The sequence below is a fragment of the Lagopus muta genome, chromosome 24 (assembly GCF_023343835.1).
Source record: "Lagopus muta isolate bLagMut1 chromosome 24, bLagMut1 primary, whole genome shotgun sequence".
In the NCBI taxonomy this organism is placed as follows: Eukaryota; Metazoa; Chordata; class Aves; order Galliformes; family Phasianidae; genus Lagopus; species Lagopus muta.
In genome coordinates this window covers 3671236-3691585 of record NC_064456.1, presented here as the reverse complement: position 1 = coordinate 3691585, position 20350 = coordinate 3671236, and the positions used below count along the sequence as shown (strand labels likewise).

Below are 20350 nucleotides of genomic sequence, written 5' to 3'. Positions count from 1 at the left end.
GCACTACATGTTCTCTACTGAGCAGTGCATTTTATGATGCAATTGCACATCTGGCTGGGAGAACAGCTGTTTCTTTTTAAAATGTAATTTCAAAGGAAAGCAAAAACACCCGCCTGAATAGAAAACTGCTCTCAAACTTCACTAAAACTAAGGAAGCAGTTCAAGCAAGCATGAATACTATTTGTATGCTTCTTATTCATTCATAAAATACTTCAGGGAATTTCTCCCCTTGTAACCAACCTATCCCTCCGCTGCCATTAACCGCTTCCTTTTCCTCCTCTTCCTCATCTTCAGGGAGAGAACTGTCCATCCTCTGCATTTTGCTGACCGATGTGGTTCTTTTCCTCTGTGATTCAGTATCAAAATCATTGTCAAAGAGAACTTGATCCACTGGATCAGGCTGAAAGGGGCTGGGCTCTGCTGGAGGCTTTGGAGTACCGTAAAAATTACCTGCCAACGAGACAGAAATCAGGATAATGAAAGCACTGATACTTGCCCAAGCACTAGCAGGATTATACTGCAGATATTTATGTACAAAAAGCAATGTAAGACGTCTGCATTTCTTCTGCTGAAAGTGCCAAAAAGTAAATCATTCTACAGCACGAGGCAACAAAGAACAAACATTACCTGAAGCACAACTGCAGGCAGGGGATGCTGTAACAGACATCTGAAGGTTGTGCAACTCCTCTCTTCACCCACTTGCTTCAAACAAAGGTGGGTTTGGGGTCCACTCCCTCCACTCCCACATTAAGGTCCCTCACATCCCTGTGAAGTTCTCTCTGCCTGCTATCTAACCCCTTAAATCACAACAGAAGGCTATCATGATAGCAGTTCCAGGTCTCTAGCTAACTGCTTCCTTGTGGTTCATTGCCTTCAATGAAATGTTTTTAACTGCAAAACACTTTTTCCCTATTTTATCAGGATTTCCCTTGCCTCCCATTCCTTTAATGCATGCCTCTGAGAAGAACACCTCTGTTCCATAAAACTGGGAAAAGAAAGAAAAGAAAAAGACCAGTACTCCTCTCATAGGCACTCCAGCTCTAAGATAGGTACTGCAGTAGTGGAGAGGCAATATGAAACCATCAAGGTGAGTAGGAAAAGTGGCACCTCCTGGATACAGAGAGCTACAGAAACCAAGACACTGGATGTGAGCACTGCAAATGAGTTCCCATTCCAATAAGCTTCACCCACATACCATCATACGTTCCACTTTCCAGCAAGGCTCCACTTTCTTCCAGTGCTTTGAATTGCTCCACAGGAATGAAATTATAGTCTACGCCAGGGACTTCCCCATCTCTGGGAGCCCTTGTAGTGCCTGGAAAAACAGAAAACACAACTGTAAGGTAATGAAATCCTGCCTTCTTACCAAATGCAGCCTGCTGTCAAAATAAGTGAAAACAAGATATTTTTGAGGCTTCATACAATGATGACCTCATTCTGCTATGCAAGCAAGTGAACAATAATGTGTAAAAACTAGGCCAAGAGATCGTGTAGGAATGATAAGTTATGGTGGAAGGAGGAAGAAAAAAGCAGAACGAGGCAGTAATTAGAAATTTTTCCTTAAGTTCAGCGAACCAAAAACTTACACTGTAGAAGCTGATGATTACATGGGCTAGGCAACAGCAGTCTGGGAATCTGGGAGACTGTTTAAGAGCTATGGTATTTTAATACAGCTGTATGGGTGTTTCATCTCCCCATCATTTCTTGAGCATCCGTATTAATTCAGTAATGAGGTCAACATGACTAAATACACTTGATCTTTGGGCCACAAAATCCATAAACAGGCAGAGGAATCGTATTTTAACCTTACAGTTCAGAGGGCAATTCATCTGCACTCCAAACACTGGCTTAGGTTAACTGCTTCAACATGATCAGTAAATTGCTCTATTACATACAGAAGTTCTACAAGTTTCTGTCTCTATAAGTAAGGGCCACCTACTGTCATAACAGCTTAATTAAAGCTCCCCTGGAAAGGAATTTACTAATTCATTAAAATCCTATTAGGTTCAAAGCAGGAAAGGCATACATCAATTTTTTTAATTTTCTTTTTTTTTGAGGGAGCAGCATTAACTCAATAAGAGTTATCTCAGAGAGAGAGCAGCTAATAAATGAATGGCTTTTCACCATCATCAGCTTTCAAGGAACTCACAAACTCGCAGACGTGTTCAAAATGGTAACGGCTGTAACGAGAGAATGGAATCTCTGTAGTTACAAAACTGTTAGCTGACAAACTCTGAAGTTTTTAGTGCAATGAATACTCAAATTCAGACAGCAGTGAGTCTTTTTAAATGGCAGGACCTCTAAGACAAGGTGAAGGATGGTTCTGTGGTAATTAAGAAATGAAAAGACAAAGAAGGGTGAAAAGCAAAGGCGGGATGTTTGGCAGCTGTCCTAGCACCCTGTGCCTTACAAGGTGCTCCCTGGGAACCCTCACCCGCAGCAGCAGCCATGTAGGTAACACACAGATAAAGGCAGCAGGCTCCCACCTGTGCTGGTTGGACTGTGATGCTAGCAGATGCACAGAGCAGAAGGGCTGGCACAGCTAAACAGACCCGTGTCCATCCAGCTCCTCCAGCTAATCAAGTCTTGCTGTGACACTCAGTTTGTCCTTGCCCTGCTTCCTCCTCTTCTTCCTTGGTCACAGACCCCCCTCTGCCTCTTGCCACCATCTCCTCGTGCTTTCTTAACAGCATCACCCAGCAGGTTCATCACATCCTCTGTCACTGCAACCCTATAGGCTGTGATGCCCCGTCCATCCCTGGAGGTGTTCAAGGCCAGGTTGGATGGGGTCCTGGGCAGCCTGGGCTGCTATGAAATGTGGAGCTTGGTGGCCCTGCTTACAGCAGGGTGGTTGGAGCTTCGTGATCCTTGAGGTCCCTTCCAATCCAAGCCATTCCATCACTTTATGTAACCTCCCAACTACACGTGTATGACATCCCACAGTCATGATGTGTTCACATGTTTGCTTGATTGTTCTGAGGAAGTTTATTTCCCAAGTGGGAAGTAACGTGGCTATTCTAACAACAACAACTTCCAGTGAACTGAACACAGATACTCTTGAAATACTGAGCTTTGAACTCCGAAGTTTTTGCTGTGTTGTCAGTCCATACCAGGAGTTATTGTCATTGCAACTTCAGATATGAAACTGTTCTCATACAGCTTTGAACAAAGCTCCTGCCAAAAGGTAGAACTGTGCACCATGTTAAGAGAGGAGACGTGTAAAGCTCTCGAATGAGGTGATGGTGAGCACAAACAGATCAAACGAGGCTGACCATTACATACTTACAAGGGATGGTTCTCAAGTAGAGATTGTCTCTGATCACTTGCTGGAGTTTATGGTCTATGGAGCCCTTCTGGAACTGAAGGCTCAAGTAGTGACGCAGATCTTTGTTGATGACTTTTCCTTAAAAACAAACAAACAAAAATATCTTTTGTCGACACTGAGCCGAAAAACAAAATGCCAACGATGGTGTTTTGCTGCTGGAAGTTCTGCAAAAAAAAGAAAGCAGCAGCAAGGCTTGGGTTGTTTGAAACTGAATAATCTCAATGGAAAACATACTGCTAAAGCCTAATTCTCAGCTGGTGTAAACATGGCAAGGTGATTTTAAGCCTAACTGAGCAACAGCCCTCCAACCTCAGAACCTCCCAAGCAAGACAGTGAAATATTTTGAACTACAAAGTAATAAAATATGAAATCTGTTATCCAGATTCAAACCCCACACAGATAGAAAGCTGCTTCAAAACACACACAGCAGTAATACCTTCCATTCAATTTACTGCCGCTGGTTAGATACCTGAATTCAATATTTTGTCACACACAAGCCTGCATTCTTGATGTAACAAAAAGAAAATATTTTCTTTTTAAAACACTGCATGATAGAAGAGGCTGCTTTTGTGGGTTTTTTTTCTTTACAATTATTCCTTTGCAATACTTCTGTCAGGTATCATTAGCAAATCTGCCACATCACTAGACAACCACGGCCCCTTCAGCACACAAATAAGCGAGCTCTTGTATTACTGCCTCATCCTTCTGACAGAAGGGTACAAAACAATCTTTTGTACCCTGTCATCTTCCCAGAAAGCACATTAAATAGGGTTCAGTGACCCTGATAAATTTAAGTTACGTACTACAGCAGAACACTCAGGGCTTCAGGGAAAAAGACTTTTAGTTGTTGCCTCTTAAAACCAATGCAGGAGATGGTTGGACCAGTACAGCAGGACGGGAGCAAGAACTGTAATGTTCAATGCCTTGTTTGAAAGGAAGTCAGCAACAGGTTACAGAACGTAAGGAAACAGTTGTATGAGTGATTTTAACTGCGGCCTCTGAAGGGAGCTGAGACCTTGCTGCTGGAATGGGGCACCAGGTCCACATCAGCCTTAACACAAAGCTCACCCGTACCCTAAAAACAAGGCAAGTGTTCCTGTATGAGGTGCCAGTCAGGAGGTGAGGAGACAAAGCCCCATCCACTGCTACTGACCCAAGCACTGCCACAAGGCACATCGTGTACTGTTTCTTGTGGGTTTATGCTTTTCCCTTCTCCAACATAACAGATCAGTGACTCTGTGTATCATCTACTGCTCCTGGCATCCTTGGGTTTGTTTGTTACACTTAAAAAGCAAAAACAAAAACCTGAACCTTTAACAACTTAACAACCTCAGGTGGAGCCCGGAGGAATCATTAAGGTTGGAAAAAGCCTCTGAGATCATCAAGTCCAACCATCAGCGCATCCCCATCATGCCCATAACCACGTCCCTACTGCAGTGAGTTAGGTGATCTGTTCAGAAAAAGAAAATACTCTGTGTATGAAATGACACACACAGCTAAGCTTATGGAGGTCTGCCCATGAGATGACCAAAACCAGAAACCAAAAGATGGCCCAGCACAAAGCAAGCCCACCCCATCCCCAGCCCACAGCAGGTGCAGCACAGGGAGCACCCAACTCCATCCCTGAACTCCAGGCTTCATTTCTCACCCTCATTTAGCGCTGAAGAAACAACATTCAGAGACAAAAGAAGGATTTTACAGCACGAAGATGACCCCAAAGTATAACCCTCGCTGTGTGCTGGGGGTAAAGCACTGATTACCCCACGTGGGTGGGGTGAGCAGCACAGTTCTCAGCCCCTCACCGCTTCCCAAGCGCAGAACTTCGCAGTGCTCCCATGGGTGAAGCACTCTCTGCTGTTATGACAGCAAACCCTGAGCTGAATTCCCTGCTTTGCCATCACGCGCTTTTCTTTATGAAGCTTTGGATTTGATTCCTGCAGCATAATGAGCAAAACATGTCACGGAAAATGAAAACAAATGGTGTAATCTCCACCAAGAAGAATATTTTCCATTTCTTACCGTAAATCTCTTCATTGTTTGCAGGCAAGATGGTTTCTCAACATTAAAAAATGTTTTACTACTAAAACGGCCCATCCATCTCCCTGTCAAAGCCCAACCCACAGTGCTGCACTTGAGCAACACGAGCACATCTCTGCACAGATCGATAGAGGCAGATTTCCCCATGGCAGATGATTCTGGTTCTCAGCTATGCTCCGAGAGCTGCATGGAGGGAAGGCTTGGCAAGTGGGAAAAATCCCAGAGGGACGTGGACCTGCAGAGCCTTTATTCACTCATCTCCCCCTCTAAAATGTAAAAGCTTATAAAGCCTTCTCAATAAATATCAGTTCATTCCAAAGGAAGAAAAAAAGTACAACTAAGACTGCTCCTAAGGATGGGCCAACGCTATGGGGTTAATCTTAACATTACCCTCGCAGATTGGACTGCATTCTCTGACCACGACCACAAAGCTGAAAGCACTGCCTGGGGAAAACGGGAGAAAGTCAAACAAAACACTTGGCAGACAAAAATGAGGGAAGGTCACAGCGAGTGGCATGCATTAAAAAGCAGGAAACTGAAAGAAGAGCGAGGATGCTCCAGGCGGCCTCTAGGGCCCGTTTCTATGCAAGAGGCAGCTACCTCCTCCTGCAGGAGCCCAGCAGCACGCTGTGCACACAGCTCAGCCCAGCAGACCCCGGGAGCAATAAGAAAGCTAAATGCAGGCTGCTGCGTGCCGTGCTGCTGAGCTGCCCTTATGGATGGCACACACAACAGAGGGACCAGTCGAGAGGAATAACGTCCTTTGTACCGCTCAGGTTCTCTAAGATGCACGGGCACAATCCTCTTGCTTTCATTTAAATTAACCACAAAGGAACTGGTTAAGTGCGGATCCTGGAGGAAAAGCACGCTAACAAAAAGGCTTTGGCAGCACTGCAAAGCATGGAGCTGATCCGAGGACAGACCTGGGGACAAACAGGGCAGCAGCCCTCTGCTTTCACCTCATAAACGGAGGGGTAAAGCTGTACCTGAGTATGAATGCTGAGCACACAGCCACAAACAGTTGCTTCCTGCTACAGCATGACTAGAATTAACCCCAACAAGCCCACAGCTGAATTACCAGTGCTGGCAGAACAGCAGCACTCAAGCTTTGATACACGAATCACCGCCCAACCGTAAGAGACAACACTGCAACTCCACAGGTAGCTGCAGGTGATGCTGTGGGTGCAGGGGCTGTGTGACAGCCGTGCCCACAGGTGTGAACGCAGCCTGCGGTGCACAGCAGGCACTGCTCTGTGCTGGAGCTCAGCGACGTTTCCATGCCAACAGCTGCTGAGACAATGACCTCTATATGCTAAACTGCAGCGGCGGCGTTGGGAGGCATTTTTCTTTCCTCCTTTTTTTTTAAAAAATACCTCGCTGTTAACAAGAAAAGCAACTTTTCCAAGCAGCAGTTCATTAAAAGCACGTTAACTTCGCTAGCAAATGACAAAATCCATTGCAAGGGCACGCACCTTCACTGCAGCACCCAGCATGGAAACGTAATGCGAGGGAATGGATGTGAAGGGGGAATGGCTGCAGGTGTCAGAAGGAGCACTGAGGAGCGGCCGCACAGCCCAGCTGATGGATGGACACCAGGCCCAGCAGTCAAACACAGCTCGGCCACTGCCAGCAGGCCCAGGGGAGGGGAGAGGGCCATAAGGCACAGCCATGGGAAGAGGATCCTGTGCGAAACCCACTGTCCTGTGATGCAGACCCACAGAGATCCTGAACTTGAGTAAACTGGTGCACAAACACTGCGCACTGCTCCTCACCCTAAATCCCCTCAGCCCTTCCCCAGATTATCCTGCACGCCAGAGGCTCACAGGGGCTTTTTTTTTCTCTTTTTTTTAAAGCATTGAAGAACAAAAAAAAGCAGGGATTAGATCCTGCAGTGCAATTCTGGTTTGCAGTGGGAACAAAGCAGAGGGGACACTGAGGGGATTCCCCACACTGTGACACAGCCAAGCATACGGGGCTGTGCAGAATGCTCACACTGCAGCAGGAACCACAGCATAGGGCAAGGGAGAACATCTACCATTCAATTACATCTTGGTACCAGTACAAAAGCAACATTAACTGGTCTTTGACTTGATTGAAATGGTTTTTGGAATGGGAATGGGAAATGGTTTGAAGTTGAGGGAGGGCATATTGAGGTTGGATGTCAGGGGAGGTTCTTTGCTATGAGAGTGGTGAGGTGCTGGAACAGCTGCCCAGAGAGGCTGTGGATGCCCCGTGCATCCCTGGAGGTGTGCAAGGCCAGGTTGGATGGGGCCCTGGGCAGCCTGGGCTGCTATGAAATGGGGAGGTTGGTGGCCCTGCATGTGGCAGGGGGTTGGAGCTTCATGATTCTTGAGGTCCCTTCCAACCTTGGCCGTTCTGTGATCCTGTGACTAAGCAAAAGCCATTTAAAGCAGCTCCCAGCTGCACAAACCAGGTGTGCTGCTCCAGGAAACCAAAGCTATGCGTGCACAGCATTCACTCTGTAGCTCCTCAGCAACGACTCACAGGTGTAATTCAGCACGAGCTGCAGACCCTGACACTGCACTCACTGAGCACAGCCACTTCCTCATAAAAACACCAAGGAGAATCAGGTAAGCTTCTTAAAAGAGCAATCAGCTGCTGCATTATTTTCTAATGGACAACAAGAAAGAAAATCACCGGTTTCAGCTCACAACACTTAACAATTCCTATATGCTACCCATCAATTACATTCAGGTCACCACAGGATGCTCCCAGCACCGAGAGCAGAGCAGCACGTTAAGAATGTGACAGACACAGCTTGTTTGCCTGTCAGTGGGACTGAGCAGCAGTGGGCCCAGCGTGCTGCTTGGCACACTCACTGCACCCGCAGCTCCTGTACAGCTGGGAGCATCCTGCCAGGACCCAGCCAGGCTGGCCATGGTTCAGACAAGGTCCTGTAGGCCTCTGCTGCCCCACTGCTCACATATGGGCAGCAAGCACAGGTTGGGTGGGGACATTTGCTGACGATGAAACCCATCACAGGACATCAAGTTCCCCCTGCACACCGAGCAGGAGGGACAAGGTAAAGAACAAAACTTGATTTTCTGGAACAAAGGTGGGAGAAGAGCCAAATACATTAAAAGCATAATTTTGGATTTGAAATGCAAATGATATATTTCACTGAGACAAAAATAAAAAAAAAAACACCCAGAAACCACATGAAACCAACACCTTAGATTTTTAAAGGTCGTGAAAAAAGAGCAAAACATGCTGCTCATCTGTTCTGGCTGTATTAGCAGACTTTTCACCTCCTCCCTCAGCACAAGGCTCTGTCAGAGATGCAGAATGAGAGCTGAGCCACACTGCCAAAAGTGCAGGGCCCAGAGAGCTGTGTGATGCGAGAGGACACCGCCCTGGGATGGAGAAGTGGAGGAGCACAGATGAAAGCAAGCCAGGCTGTTTGGGAACACAGACAGGCAACAAAGCAGGTACAGCAACTCAGAATCATGCTCTAAAGAGAAAATATTTTGAATATATATATTAAATTCCTCAGTAGGCGGCCATACAAAAGCTTTCAAACGCTCGTGCAAAATTTTGCTAAAGCCTCCTGGGATGCGAATTTCACTTTGCTGAACGTCTGCAGAGAATAAATGGTTTGATTGAAGACAAGGAGAGCACAGATCACTTTATAACTGAATCCTGAAGAGCTATGCAAATGGAAGCATTCATCAGACTGGTTTTACACATCCCCACCAAACGCCCCAAGGCCGGAGAGCAACAGGACAGGACGGACTGGCCAGGCTGGGATGCACCAGCACTGTGCAGAGGAAGGCAGCAAAACCTTCTGTGAGCTTCCAGCTACAACAGCGAATCTTGTTTCTTTGTGCTGTAAAGAAATAGGAGTGAAGAGCATCTGCTGGTGACCTGCTGAGAGAATGCGACTAGCGTCAATCTGCTTTCAAGAAAATTGAATTAAGGATCTTTCATGGAGCAATGGATGTGTCGTTAAAGATATTCTGCAAATCCACCATCGTGTACAGGGTATGTCGCACTGACCGAGCTGCCTTCACATGACAGATGCAGAACAACCCACAGAAGAATTTACATGGAGTCTTTTGTACAGAAGAAAAATCTCAAGACAGTTCAAAGTCACAGCAGCCCATTAAAGCAGACCCATTTACCACTTGAAAGCCGAGAAAATATTAAAGGGTTTACACTGAAAGGCTTATTTAATTGCAGTTTGTTACACTCTGTCCAATGAAATCTCGGTAATACATTTGTATTTACAGAAGTTGTGGTGGAGATAAGCCTTACAGTCTTAACAAATCGTTCACCATAGCATTCAAAAAATCCAATGTTTGGTTTACAGTACAGAAATAAATGAAAAACCGTTTCTCCGGATTGAAGCAAGGCTGCCACAAAGCTCTCTATTACCCTGGTAGTGCCTGAACCCAGCCAAGACCAAAGCTTCCCTTAACACAGCCCAGCTCAGCTGCACCACGCACAGAAAACACCAGTAGATGTGAGCTCTGGGCTTTTAATCCTAACGCAGCTTAATTCTGAAACACACTGAGGGCTGGAAAGGACAAGAGATGAAGTGTGAGCAGCAGCAGCTGTGCCCCGTCCTTTGGTTCTTTTATTTTCAGTGGTGTGGAAACAGCAAAACGCAGTGCGCCAGAAGCCTCCTGTCTGTGGGTATCCATGGCGAGGTTCCTCATCCACTACCAGAAAAAATGTTTTGTTCAGTGCAGAAGGAAGCAAGAAAACACTGGCAGAAAATAGATGGCATTTACAGGATTCTTTCAGTGCCATTTGGTTAGCGTATGAAAATAACACTTGTTACCCAACTAACAATTCCCTCAGTTTGCAAACAGATGTGTCACAGTTGACAATGTTGGAAGCGAGGAAAGAGGACGCAGCACTGTGGAGCGAAAAGGTTTTTCCACAGAAAGATTCTGCTTCCATCTACCGAGTGCTGCCCAAAGACCCAAAGGGGCCAAGGGAGAGCTGGGCAGGCACCGACCTCAGCTTCACTTCGTTCTGTGTGATGCAGTGGTGGCACAGCCCGATCCGCCACCTGCCTGCAGTCTTTAGGGTCTTCAAAAGGGAAATCCTGCGAGCAAAGAACTTGAAACTTTCAGATGGCAAGCTTCAAATATAATATTATCAGATATAATTACAGTAATACATTGCACGCACACAAAAATCCATTAACCATGGAAAGAGAGTCGGGAGAATTACAGCTGGGTAGGGGTTTCTCTGATAATGCCAAGTATTTTAGCGTAGCTATTATTAAACAGGAGAATGGCAGAGCACAAAGAGCTGTACAGCTGTTTCTGATATAAGATCAGACACTGAAGGAGATATGAGTAGAACTCAAATGATTTAAAGTAATGAATGGGTTTCAAATAAAACGCAAACATAACCATTTCCTTCAACTGAACAGAGGGGAAGAGAAATGCAAAAGAACTTTCCGCAAGAGAACAGTTTGACCTTTTGCATAACATATGGTGACTTTCCTCTCTTTGATTCAGAATTTTCTTCAGGAAAAAGGACAGAAAAGATCAACAATGTTATGCATATTTATAAAGGTTTGCTATATTCTGAAGAAACATTTTGCTTCTCTGTTTTTCTCAAGATGCCTCCCCATACTTCATGGAGAGGTCCACTGTATCACACGTGGCTCACGGGAAAGATGGAGCACTTCACAACTTCTGAAAGTACCACAGTTGACAAAAATTTACACAGTGACAGGGCAAGGGAATGGTTTTAAGCTCAAGGAGGGAAGGTTTGGATCGGATGTCAGGGGGAAGTTCTTTGCTGTGAGAGTGGTGAGGTGCTGGAACAGCTGCCCAGAGATGCTGTGATGCCCCGTCCATCCCTGGAGGTGTTCAAGGCCAGGTTGGATGGGGCCCTGGGCAGCCTGAGCTGGTGCCAGATCTGGAGGCTAGCTGCTCTCCTTGTGGCGGGGGGTCAGAACTCAGTGATGCCCAGGGCCCTTTCCAACCCAATCCATCCTATGATCCTATGATTTTGCTTTCAGGTCCTACGGGGCAGTGCCTCCAAGTTGAGAGCTACCACTTTCCTCTGCTCCTGGCTCACAGAAAGCATTTTCTATTCTGACGCCGTATGGCGGCTGTGGGAATAAGAGTCAGAGGAAGAGCTGTCAGCAGGAAGCCGCCCTCGAGGTCCTGCTCTTCATGCACCAGATGAAGCTGGAGCTGCAGCTCAGCAGGACAACCATCATTCCCTCTGCCTACTGCAAGTGCTGCCCGTTCCCCAGGCCCTCAGCACTGTCCTCATTTCTAGCAGCCCCCACAATATTCCATCTGCCAGAATGGCACACAGCTACCAGCTCAAGTAAGTTGTGCTCACACTGATGACAAAGAACTCAAACTCCTCTGCCACTGCCAGACTCAGGCAGAGAAAAGGACTCACATGGGTATCTAGAAAGCTCAGTGAACGCATCCTGGAGAGCTTGAAAGACCCCACCAAACAAAACTTAGATTTGTGAGATCAAACCTTGCCTCTGAAAGTGAAGCAGAAATGCAAAGCAGGAGAGCCAGCAAGTTTCTGACATGGTCGCAGGAGATGAAGGCCCATTAGTAGGACAGGACATAACATGATCTGCTGCTGCCGCGCGGTCACACTGCACACTGCTCACATGCATCCAAAGCGCACGCTACAGAAAGTTGAAGGATCAAAAATTGCCCAAAAAACTTAAAAACTCAGAGTTGTTCTAAGAATAGCACGGATGGCTTTATTAAGGCTTCCTAATTAAGCGCTCCGTCTCTTGCTGAGTTTAATCAGCGTGCAAACGAGCACACCTACGGGGCTGTCTGGTAGGAGCAGGGCTGTCGCTGCTGCTCTCGCTCTGCAGAGCTGCACACAGGCATCACAGCTATGAAATCAGAATCCCCCATAGCTGCTAAGGTTGTAGTAATACATAAAGTGTTTAATCTGCTCGTAATTGAGCAGATACAGAGCTGGGACGCTGCAAAACAAAGGCAAGCAATCCAAACAATGAGGCAAATTTCTGCAGGGTAACTACGGCTTGTTCTTCCAAATTTATAGACAGTCTTCCATTCATTCCCTTGCATTTCCAGTGTGGGGTCTTAGTACATTCACAGTAGAGAAAATTATTTATTGAGATTTGAAGCGAAGCAATTTGCTCCAGGAGGCACAATTAGCATACACAAATGAACAAAACTGCTCTAACATTAATGCTTCCCTACCGTAATCCGCAGCAAACGTGTCAATTCATAGCTACGCTTTGCAAGCATTGCTTCAACAGCCCTCTCCAACAAAGGGTCCCAATCGGACAACTTGCACTGGTTTTGCCCTGGGTAAAAATGCTCTGCCCTGGTGCCTGTCCCAACGCAGTGTCACATTTCACATACTGACATATGGATAACACACCATATCTTATTGCTTAAGCAGCGTGAAGCTCTATAGAATGACACATTTCAGTCACATCCCCAAAGAAAAATGTCCTTGCAGCTGCTCTGTGTTACACAAGCCATTTAATCTGTTTGGGACTTGGCATTACTTTCCCAGCAGAATGGTACGTGTTCACATGCCAAGACCTTTTTTATTTTTTTGGAATGCGCTGATTAGAACTTATTCAAATACGACACGGGCTTATTTTTAGCCTACTTTTCGTAGGAAGCAAGACACACAATTACACTGCGCATAATTTCTAGGCCCACTAACCTATTTCGGGCTGGAGTTTGGCAGAGCAGCAGTTCGACAGTGACACTGTGCTCGTGCTCTCCTGAGACACGGGAAGCCCCGTCAGCAAGGAACCTCCTGGAACAGCACAGCTGGTGGCAGCAGCTCCACAAAGCTCTGCTCTGCCCGAGCCCAGCAGCCAAGCTCTGCTCTGGGACCCCACAGCTGTCCCCACATCCCCTCGCTTTGAGTATCACTGCTTTCCTAACAGCGCAGCTCATTCCCATGCGCTGGCTCACGTTGAAATGTAATCAGAGAGCTTTGTTGAGCAGACAGCTCTGTCCATATCAACTGGGGCTAGAGATTAGCTCTTTGACCACAAAAAACTATCCGTGAGCAGTTCAGCTTCGCATGCTGGGATTAGACTGACCATGAAAAATGAAGAATTACCGTGAACTGCAGCCAAAATGAGGCATTTATTATCGTCCCTGCTTCCTCTCCCTGCTGTTCCCATGTGCTCCTCGCCCATCAACAGCCATCGCGGAGCAGAGCCAGGGACACAAACATTTTTAACAACTCAGGGATACCTTACCTTACTTACCTTACCTTACTTCCCATCTGCCAGGCTCTGGGCTTCTTCTTGTTTTAAACTTCCCCCCCAGTTTCAAGACATTTCCACCCAAGAGCACTCAGCACTGAGGCTTTGGTTGTTTCCAGGAGCTCTGGAAAGCCCAGCACCTCCGACACAGCGGTGACATTCCCCGAGGACATCTCCTGCTGCGCCAGAGAGGCAGTGCAGCAATAAATGCAGGCTCCAGCACTCACAGCAGTGCCTCACTGCGCTCCCAAGGACTCCCAGGGATTCAAAAACACCGACCTTGCGTTCTAGGTCAGCACTCCTCTGCATCACATTAACCAACGTGCCGTGCCCACAGCCGTATTGATTGCAGGTACATCCAAGTTTAACTGGTAAACAGCAGCATTGCCACCCCCCCAAAAGCTCCCTCTGCTCGATACGTACACTCAGCACAATCCTTCTGCCTCCAGATGTGCACAGCCATGGCTAATGCTGATGCTGCCTCATGCAATTTCACACCGTTCTCAATTTTGGGATGGAGAAAAGTGACGCTCAGTCTGCCCTGCTCACTGGGCATGGGGTGATGGCAGAGTGCAGGGCCCAAACTGCATGTCCCTGTATCCCCTTCCGCAGGAAAAGGGCTGGAAGGGAGCTCATGTTTCTCACATGTTGTCCAACACATCTATTAGCAAACCAAGCTGGGTAGAGACAAGCTTTCATGCTGACATGTCAGCAATATGGTATAAACAGCAATGCAACTTTTATGTTGCCCAAGTCACATTAATTTTGTAAGAATAACACAAGAAAATGACTTCCTCTCAAAACACAACCTACAGAACAGCACTTAGTGCCAATCATGACTGCCTTAAACCCTTACAGCACCCTGTAGGACTTGAAACTTTCACCTCTGCAAATGCACCCCATGTTCATCCCAGTTTTACAGTCAGCACATCCAAACCACAGGTGCCCTACAGTAACCTAAAAAAACCTCAAGAAAAGTACCTCAAGACCAACAGATGCCAGGAGGCAGGGCTGCTGCCTGCTCACCCCCAGCCAGGCCCAGCCCCACTGCTGGAGGGTGCAGGGCAGCCAGGCTTGGCGCTATGGGGTCAAACATAGCCCTTGGGATGTTTCAAAGCTTCTCATCAGCTCTTGCTTAGCAGAAAGCCCTCCACAGCACATCACAAAATACAGTGGTACTGGTATTTGGCATTCCCTAGAGCATTCTCTCCCGAAGCGAAGCTGTTGTGTATTTGCAATGCCACTCTAGAAGGCTGGGCAGTGAGGGCAGGCCAACTATAGGCAGGTTGCTGCAGTCGCCTGCTCTGCCAGCTTGGGATGTCCTCAGGACCCAGGCAGGGAGCCCCGAGCTCAGCACAGGGCCTGGAATCCCACTGGGAGCTGTGCACAGCCCAGCTCTGACTGGCAAGATGCACAGGATGCCCTGAGAAGCAATTACAGACCACCCCTTCTCAGCAGCCGACGTCATATTTTAGCAGATGAAGCTACTCTGAAGTAAAAAGCTTCATTAGGCTTTAATTGATTGATTATGTTTCCTGCCCTAACCAATTGTTCATAATTCATAGTTGTGCAAGCACAGAATTTGCAGCACGGAGCAGGGACTGCTGTGGTGATGTGGCAGCATTACGTCCCCAGGAGGATGCAGATGGTGAACACTTCCAATGGACTGAACACACTGGTACCACTCTGATGTATTCCATAAATAAAAGTGTTTGGGCCACGGGGGGCTCAGAGAAAACCGGGGTAAACTGTGGGGTTTGTATTAAAAGCGATTGATAAATCAGCTGAATAACTCGCAGACTACAGCTGAACCATACACAAAGTAACAGAACTACACACAGCACTGCTGAGAACAAAGCCCAACTTTTTCCCTACAAGCACAACCGTTAGGGCACAGATATTCTACTCCCTCCAGGGCTACACCAATAGCACCAGAAAAAATTAACAGCAATTCAGTTGCACTGTGCCCATCCGAGCCCACCTTTCAGCTCTTGCTTTCCTTCCATAAGAAGCATCCACTGAACACAGAGGTGTGTCAGCACCACTCACACCACTGCTCTCCTTGATTGATCGCCATGCTGATACACAACCACGCTCAGCAAGCAGGATGTTACATCTCACTGCCAAAGGGTTAAGGGCTGCAAGTCAGCTCTGACCTTGGCATGACTTACCGAGCAGTCAGCTCCTCAGCAACACAGATGGCTGAAAGGACGCTGCCAATGTTTTAAAGCTCAGAAAGTGCTTTTAATGTTTTTTATTATTATTATTTCCCCATGCTGTGTTTACTGTTTTACATATGCCTCTGACTGCCAAGGAATTGTTAACTAATTACCAGGAGATTCATTTTGTTAGTGCACAGCTGGGTACTTGGTCATGCAACATCTGCTTCTCAGCATTTCTCCTCTCCTTATCTCACAGTTAGTGAGGATGAGGTCTCAGCAGAGCACATGGAAACTGGAACTGGTAAATGAGTCTATTAACTGCTGGTAATTAATACGGGATCCTCTGGATTACTGATGAACCCACGTGTCCCACAGACACTCTGGCTATCTCCTCCTATCCCACATCTCTGCAGGTTAGTTTTTACCTTCAGAACAAACTTTTTCCACTACTTGAAAACACATTATAAAGCAGAACCAGCTGAAGCAGAGAGGATAAACAAAGGCAGCAACTTCACAGTAAGAAAACTGCTGTTCTCATTTCTACTTTGTGCTTTCTACCATAAAAAGGAGCCTGAGCTGGGTGCAGCCTGAGCCATCTGACAGTGCCGGGCTGCAGCCACCTCACTCATCCCAGCCACACGCTGTCCCCTCATTGTCACAACGTTGACACGGCAGCAAAAATCACACACCGATTAAAATCCAAAGAAGAGAACAGAAAACAACTCCCTTGGCAGGCAGCCGCAGCGGCCGTGTGAAGGATGAGTTATCAGCCTGTCATCGACTTTCTCCAGGTGACTTCATCTTCATTACTGCCTCCACACGTTCTCCACAAGGTAGATGTCTGGAGCAGAGCAGCGATGTTCACGCAGGCCATGAGATCCCTTGGTACAGCCACACAGTCCCACAGTCCCAGCTCTGGGGTGCAGCTCTTGCAGGGCAGGCCTGCTCCGTGTCTGCTCACAGAGCTCCCCAACCCCAGGCTGACACAGGAATGGAGCTCTTCTCATAAGAAAGCACTTCAAATAACAAGACAGCTTTAAAGGCAAAGCCAAATGTAATTCCTGTTCTCAATTCACAATCAATCAGAAGGCAGCTACATACACACACCCCAACAGGGAAACCAGAACTGACACACAGCCATTTTTCCCTCTATTTATTGCATCGTTGCCTTTCCTGTCATCCTCCCCCGACCATATTCATTCTGGAGCCATCACTTTGAAATGCTTTACTACTGCCAGGGCGCAGCATTTCACAGAGCAGATATTTGGATACCCACAACAGACCTTTACCAAAGCGCTCCTTTACTCAGAGCCACCCTCAGTACCTCCACATTTACTTCCACCACTATTTGAAGGCAAACGAAGAAGCAGAGGTACAACCAGCCCATGGCAGGGGATGGGGCTGGGGGCTCCGGGTCTCTTCAACCCAACCACGCTGCAGTGCTGTGAAATACGGAGCAGCAGCAGATATCATCATGCTTGAGCAGGCACAGCTTTCCTTTCAGTTCCCTTAACATATAACATCTCTGCAACCACCTGAACCAGAGAGAACAATGGACCTCTTAACAATGTAGTTCAATTAAGAAAGAAAAAAAGAAAAGATGTATTTGCCAAGAGGCAACAAATTACAACTGCAGAACAACACAACTGTATGTCCCTGAGGGTGATTCAACAAAGCGGGAACTGATGTCAGTCCTTTCTCCTCTCCTGCATTAGGGAAAAAGCACGGATGGAAGTTCCTCAGGTACAAACCCTTGTACTACTCCTACACCACGACACTCCACATCACGGAGCAGAGTTTGATGACTGAATGGAGCAGCATCACATGCAATGCTGCGATGCTCACATTCCTTCCTGAGCAGAGCAGCTCCGTGTCTGCAGGAGCAGCAGCAGAACAGCAGCACCTTCCTCCTCCCCACACACACAGCTGTGTTGTCTTTTTTTCCTCCTAGAATCCGTGCTAAAACCAGAGCAGAGCTGCTGCATGGCCAAGCAGGGCTGGTTAAATTCCTGCAGTCACGGCCCAGCAGTAGTATTCTCCAGGCTCTGGAAGGCTCTGATGCCAGCATTTGGGATGAGGAACCATATGAACAGCACTAACGTGTCTGCCGCTCTTCTTTCGGAGGGATTCACAGCTCCAGTGGAGACAACTGGCACAGCTCTGCTCTGGTGCCATCCTCACAGCATCTGCTCCATCAGCACGGGGACGGGAGAGGCTGAAGGCTCCTCAGCACAAACCTCAAGGCTCACATCTGTGATCACAGGTAGATTCCAGCCCTCCCAGGCTCTCATGCTGTTACATCCATTTACATTAGAAAGGTGAAGTTTTGGGGGGGTTATTCCTTAATTCCTCTTCCACTCAGTGTCAAGCAGTGTCTGCAGGTACTTCTGCACAGCCATTAGCAACTCAGTGCAAAAACATACAGCCATGCAACTGCTGGCTGTTCTGATGAGCGTTAAGTGCCTTGCCCTGATGAATTCATTTAAGTATCACTGGCATCTCCTAACGGGCATTAATTAAACTTTTCCAGCATCTCTACCTCCACTAGAGAAAAGTAATTACTCTCCGCTGCCCTACAGAGAGGGAAATAAAATCCTCAGGATTAGGTATTTTTACACCACATAAGTAGGGCAGCAGAGCTGCCACTCCAGCACAAGTTGTGCAGTTGTTCCACGACACAGAACCTGCCGCCCCACGTCCTGGGGGCTGAGAAGCACACAGCTGGGCAGGGCTGGAACTACGGCAAACCGCAGCCGATCTGAAGCGCAATGCAGGCGATGGATGGTTCAAACCATTGCTGGGCAGCAGAGCAGCACTCCTTTTCACTTACTGGCACTTCCACTCGGCGGTGCCTGCGGCTACTGAGCTGTTTTCACAAACACAGCCCTCCCTGCATCAAAGCATTTGCAATCTAATCTCGCTGCAAAGGAGATTAGTGAAATTACTGAGCAGTAATAGTTTCAGCAACAGAGGTAAAAATACTTCCCTGGCACTTTGGGTCAGCTGATTTCTGAGGAATTCTTTAGACCAATAACGGATGAAACAAGCCATTAAACATCATTCCCTGGGATTAATGGGGACTCTGCCTCCCTCTTACATAACGGGATTTTGAAATTCCTCCCAAGTACATGCATTAGGAGGAAATCATCTCTGCAAACCTAAAACTTTAGGGCTTAGTTATTTCCTGATAGTTCTGTGGGTTTAGAGGAAATAAACTGTACGTTAATCCTCTTGGATTTAATGAGCAGCACCAGCAAGCTCTGCCTTTAGCAAACCTTCGTTTGGACGAAGGTCACCGCCAATGAGGGCTGTAACCAAAGCAAAGTTGCATCTATGGGCAATGAAATCCTAAAGGCAGGAGAAAGCCTAACTGCTTTGCACTTACTTTCATTTCAGCCAAACCTGTGTCACGATTATTTAAAAATCCACTGTCCTTAGCTTTTTACATACAAGTAGGAAAATATCTCATCAGCATGCTGAGTTACACTGGGTTCAAATTACTGGTCAGCAGTTTTATGTTTTGTTCTTTAACAGTGTCAGGAAAAGCAGAACCAAGTGGCAGAGATACACACGCCCTGGGCTTGGCCGCAGCACGGAGCTGGCAGCCACAGCTGCACAAACACCAGGCATGTGCCAATGGGACCAAACAGCCCTCATTCCCACTTCAGTCATGTTTGTGTTGTGATATTCCCCTTGATCCTGCAGGAAAAAGGAAAATCCACTCTGAAGCAGGCACTTCTTTTTGTTATGGCCTATTTTAAGAGGGATTTTCCTGCTTGGCGCTCACTGAAGCCCTGCTCTCAACACCGCTCACCTCCGATGTGCTTCTTCTCATGTATTCAGAGAGTGCTGCAATCCTCCAGGACCTCCTGGATGGCAGTCCCAGCACTGCAGGCCAACCTGAATGTCCCTGCTGGCTCCTGCTATGGACACCCATGTGAGCAGTGCTTGGTTCACAGCTGCTGCAGGAGGCCCACAGTGCATCCTAATGGTACGTCAGCATCCCCCTGGCCCACCAGCACAGCCCCCTGGCCCACTCCTGGTTCAGCCCAGTGAGGACCTCAGGTCAACACCTCTCACCCTGCCACAACCACACCTGTGTGCAGAACACAGCCCAAGCAGAACAGCCCCAGGCAGCTCCCACCACCACCTCCCTCTTTACAGCCCACAGAACATTCAAAAGCTGACCAAACTCCCAAATGGTGAACAGTGATGCAAAGCAGCGTGCCAGGGCTCTAATCACACGCTACCTCCTCTCCTGCATACCAAAGCTGTCCTAATAGAAGGGACACAATTTGAATCTCAAAGCATAATGAGCACCAAATTGCTCTCAGAATTTAACTGCAAAACAACCCGAGTCCAAGGGAAATGAAATTCCCCCCAGGTGCCTTATCAAAGATTCTCAACAAAGGCATTGGGGGCATTTAAACCCATTGCTCCTTATTCCTACACTACACGCAGGTTGCACTTCAGAATATCCATGATTGTTTTTCAGAGCAACTTTTGGCAGATGACTGCACACAGCTCCTGACTTTGCATTTTAAAATGCAAAACGGCCTTCAGTGTTGTTCATCGCCCTGAGAGAGGCAGATGCTG

At 47.2% G+C, this 20350-nt stretch overlaps 1 protein-coding gene across 3 annotated transcripts in view; it reads right to left on the bottom strand.

The window, feature by feature from the left end:
* Positions 1 to 20350, bottom strand: part of MAGI3 (membrane associated guanylate kinase, WW and PDZ domain containing 3) — a 51172-nt gene that overhangs the window by 25834 nt on the left and 4988 nt on the right. For all 3 annotated transcript variants that reach the window (XM_048925737.1, XM_048925735.1, XM_048925736.1), the window contains exons 2-4: positions 3287 to 3403; positions 1196 to 1315; positions 241 to 450 (exon numbers count right to left, since the gene is read on the bottom strand). In XM_048925737.1, coding sequence (XP_048781694.1) covers positions 241 to 450; positions 1196 to 1315; positions 3287 to 3403 — 447 coding nt within the window. The remainder of the gene's footprint in view (positions 1 to 240; positions 451 to 1195; positions 1316 to 3286; positions 3404 to 20350) is intronic.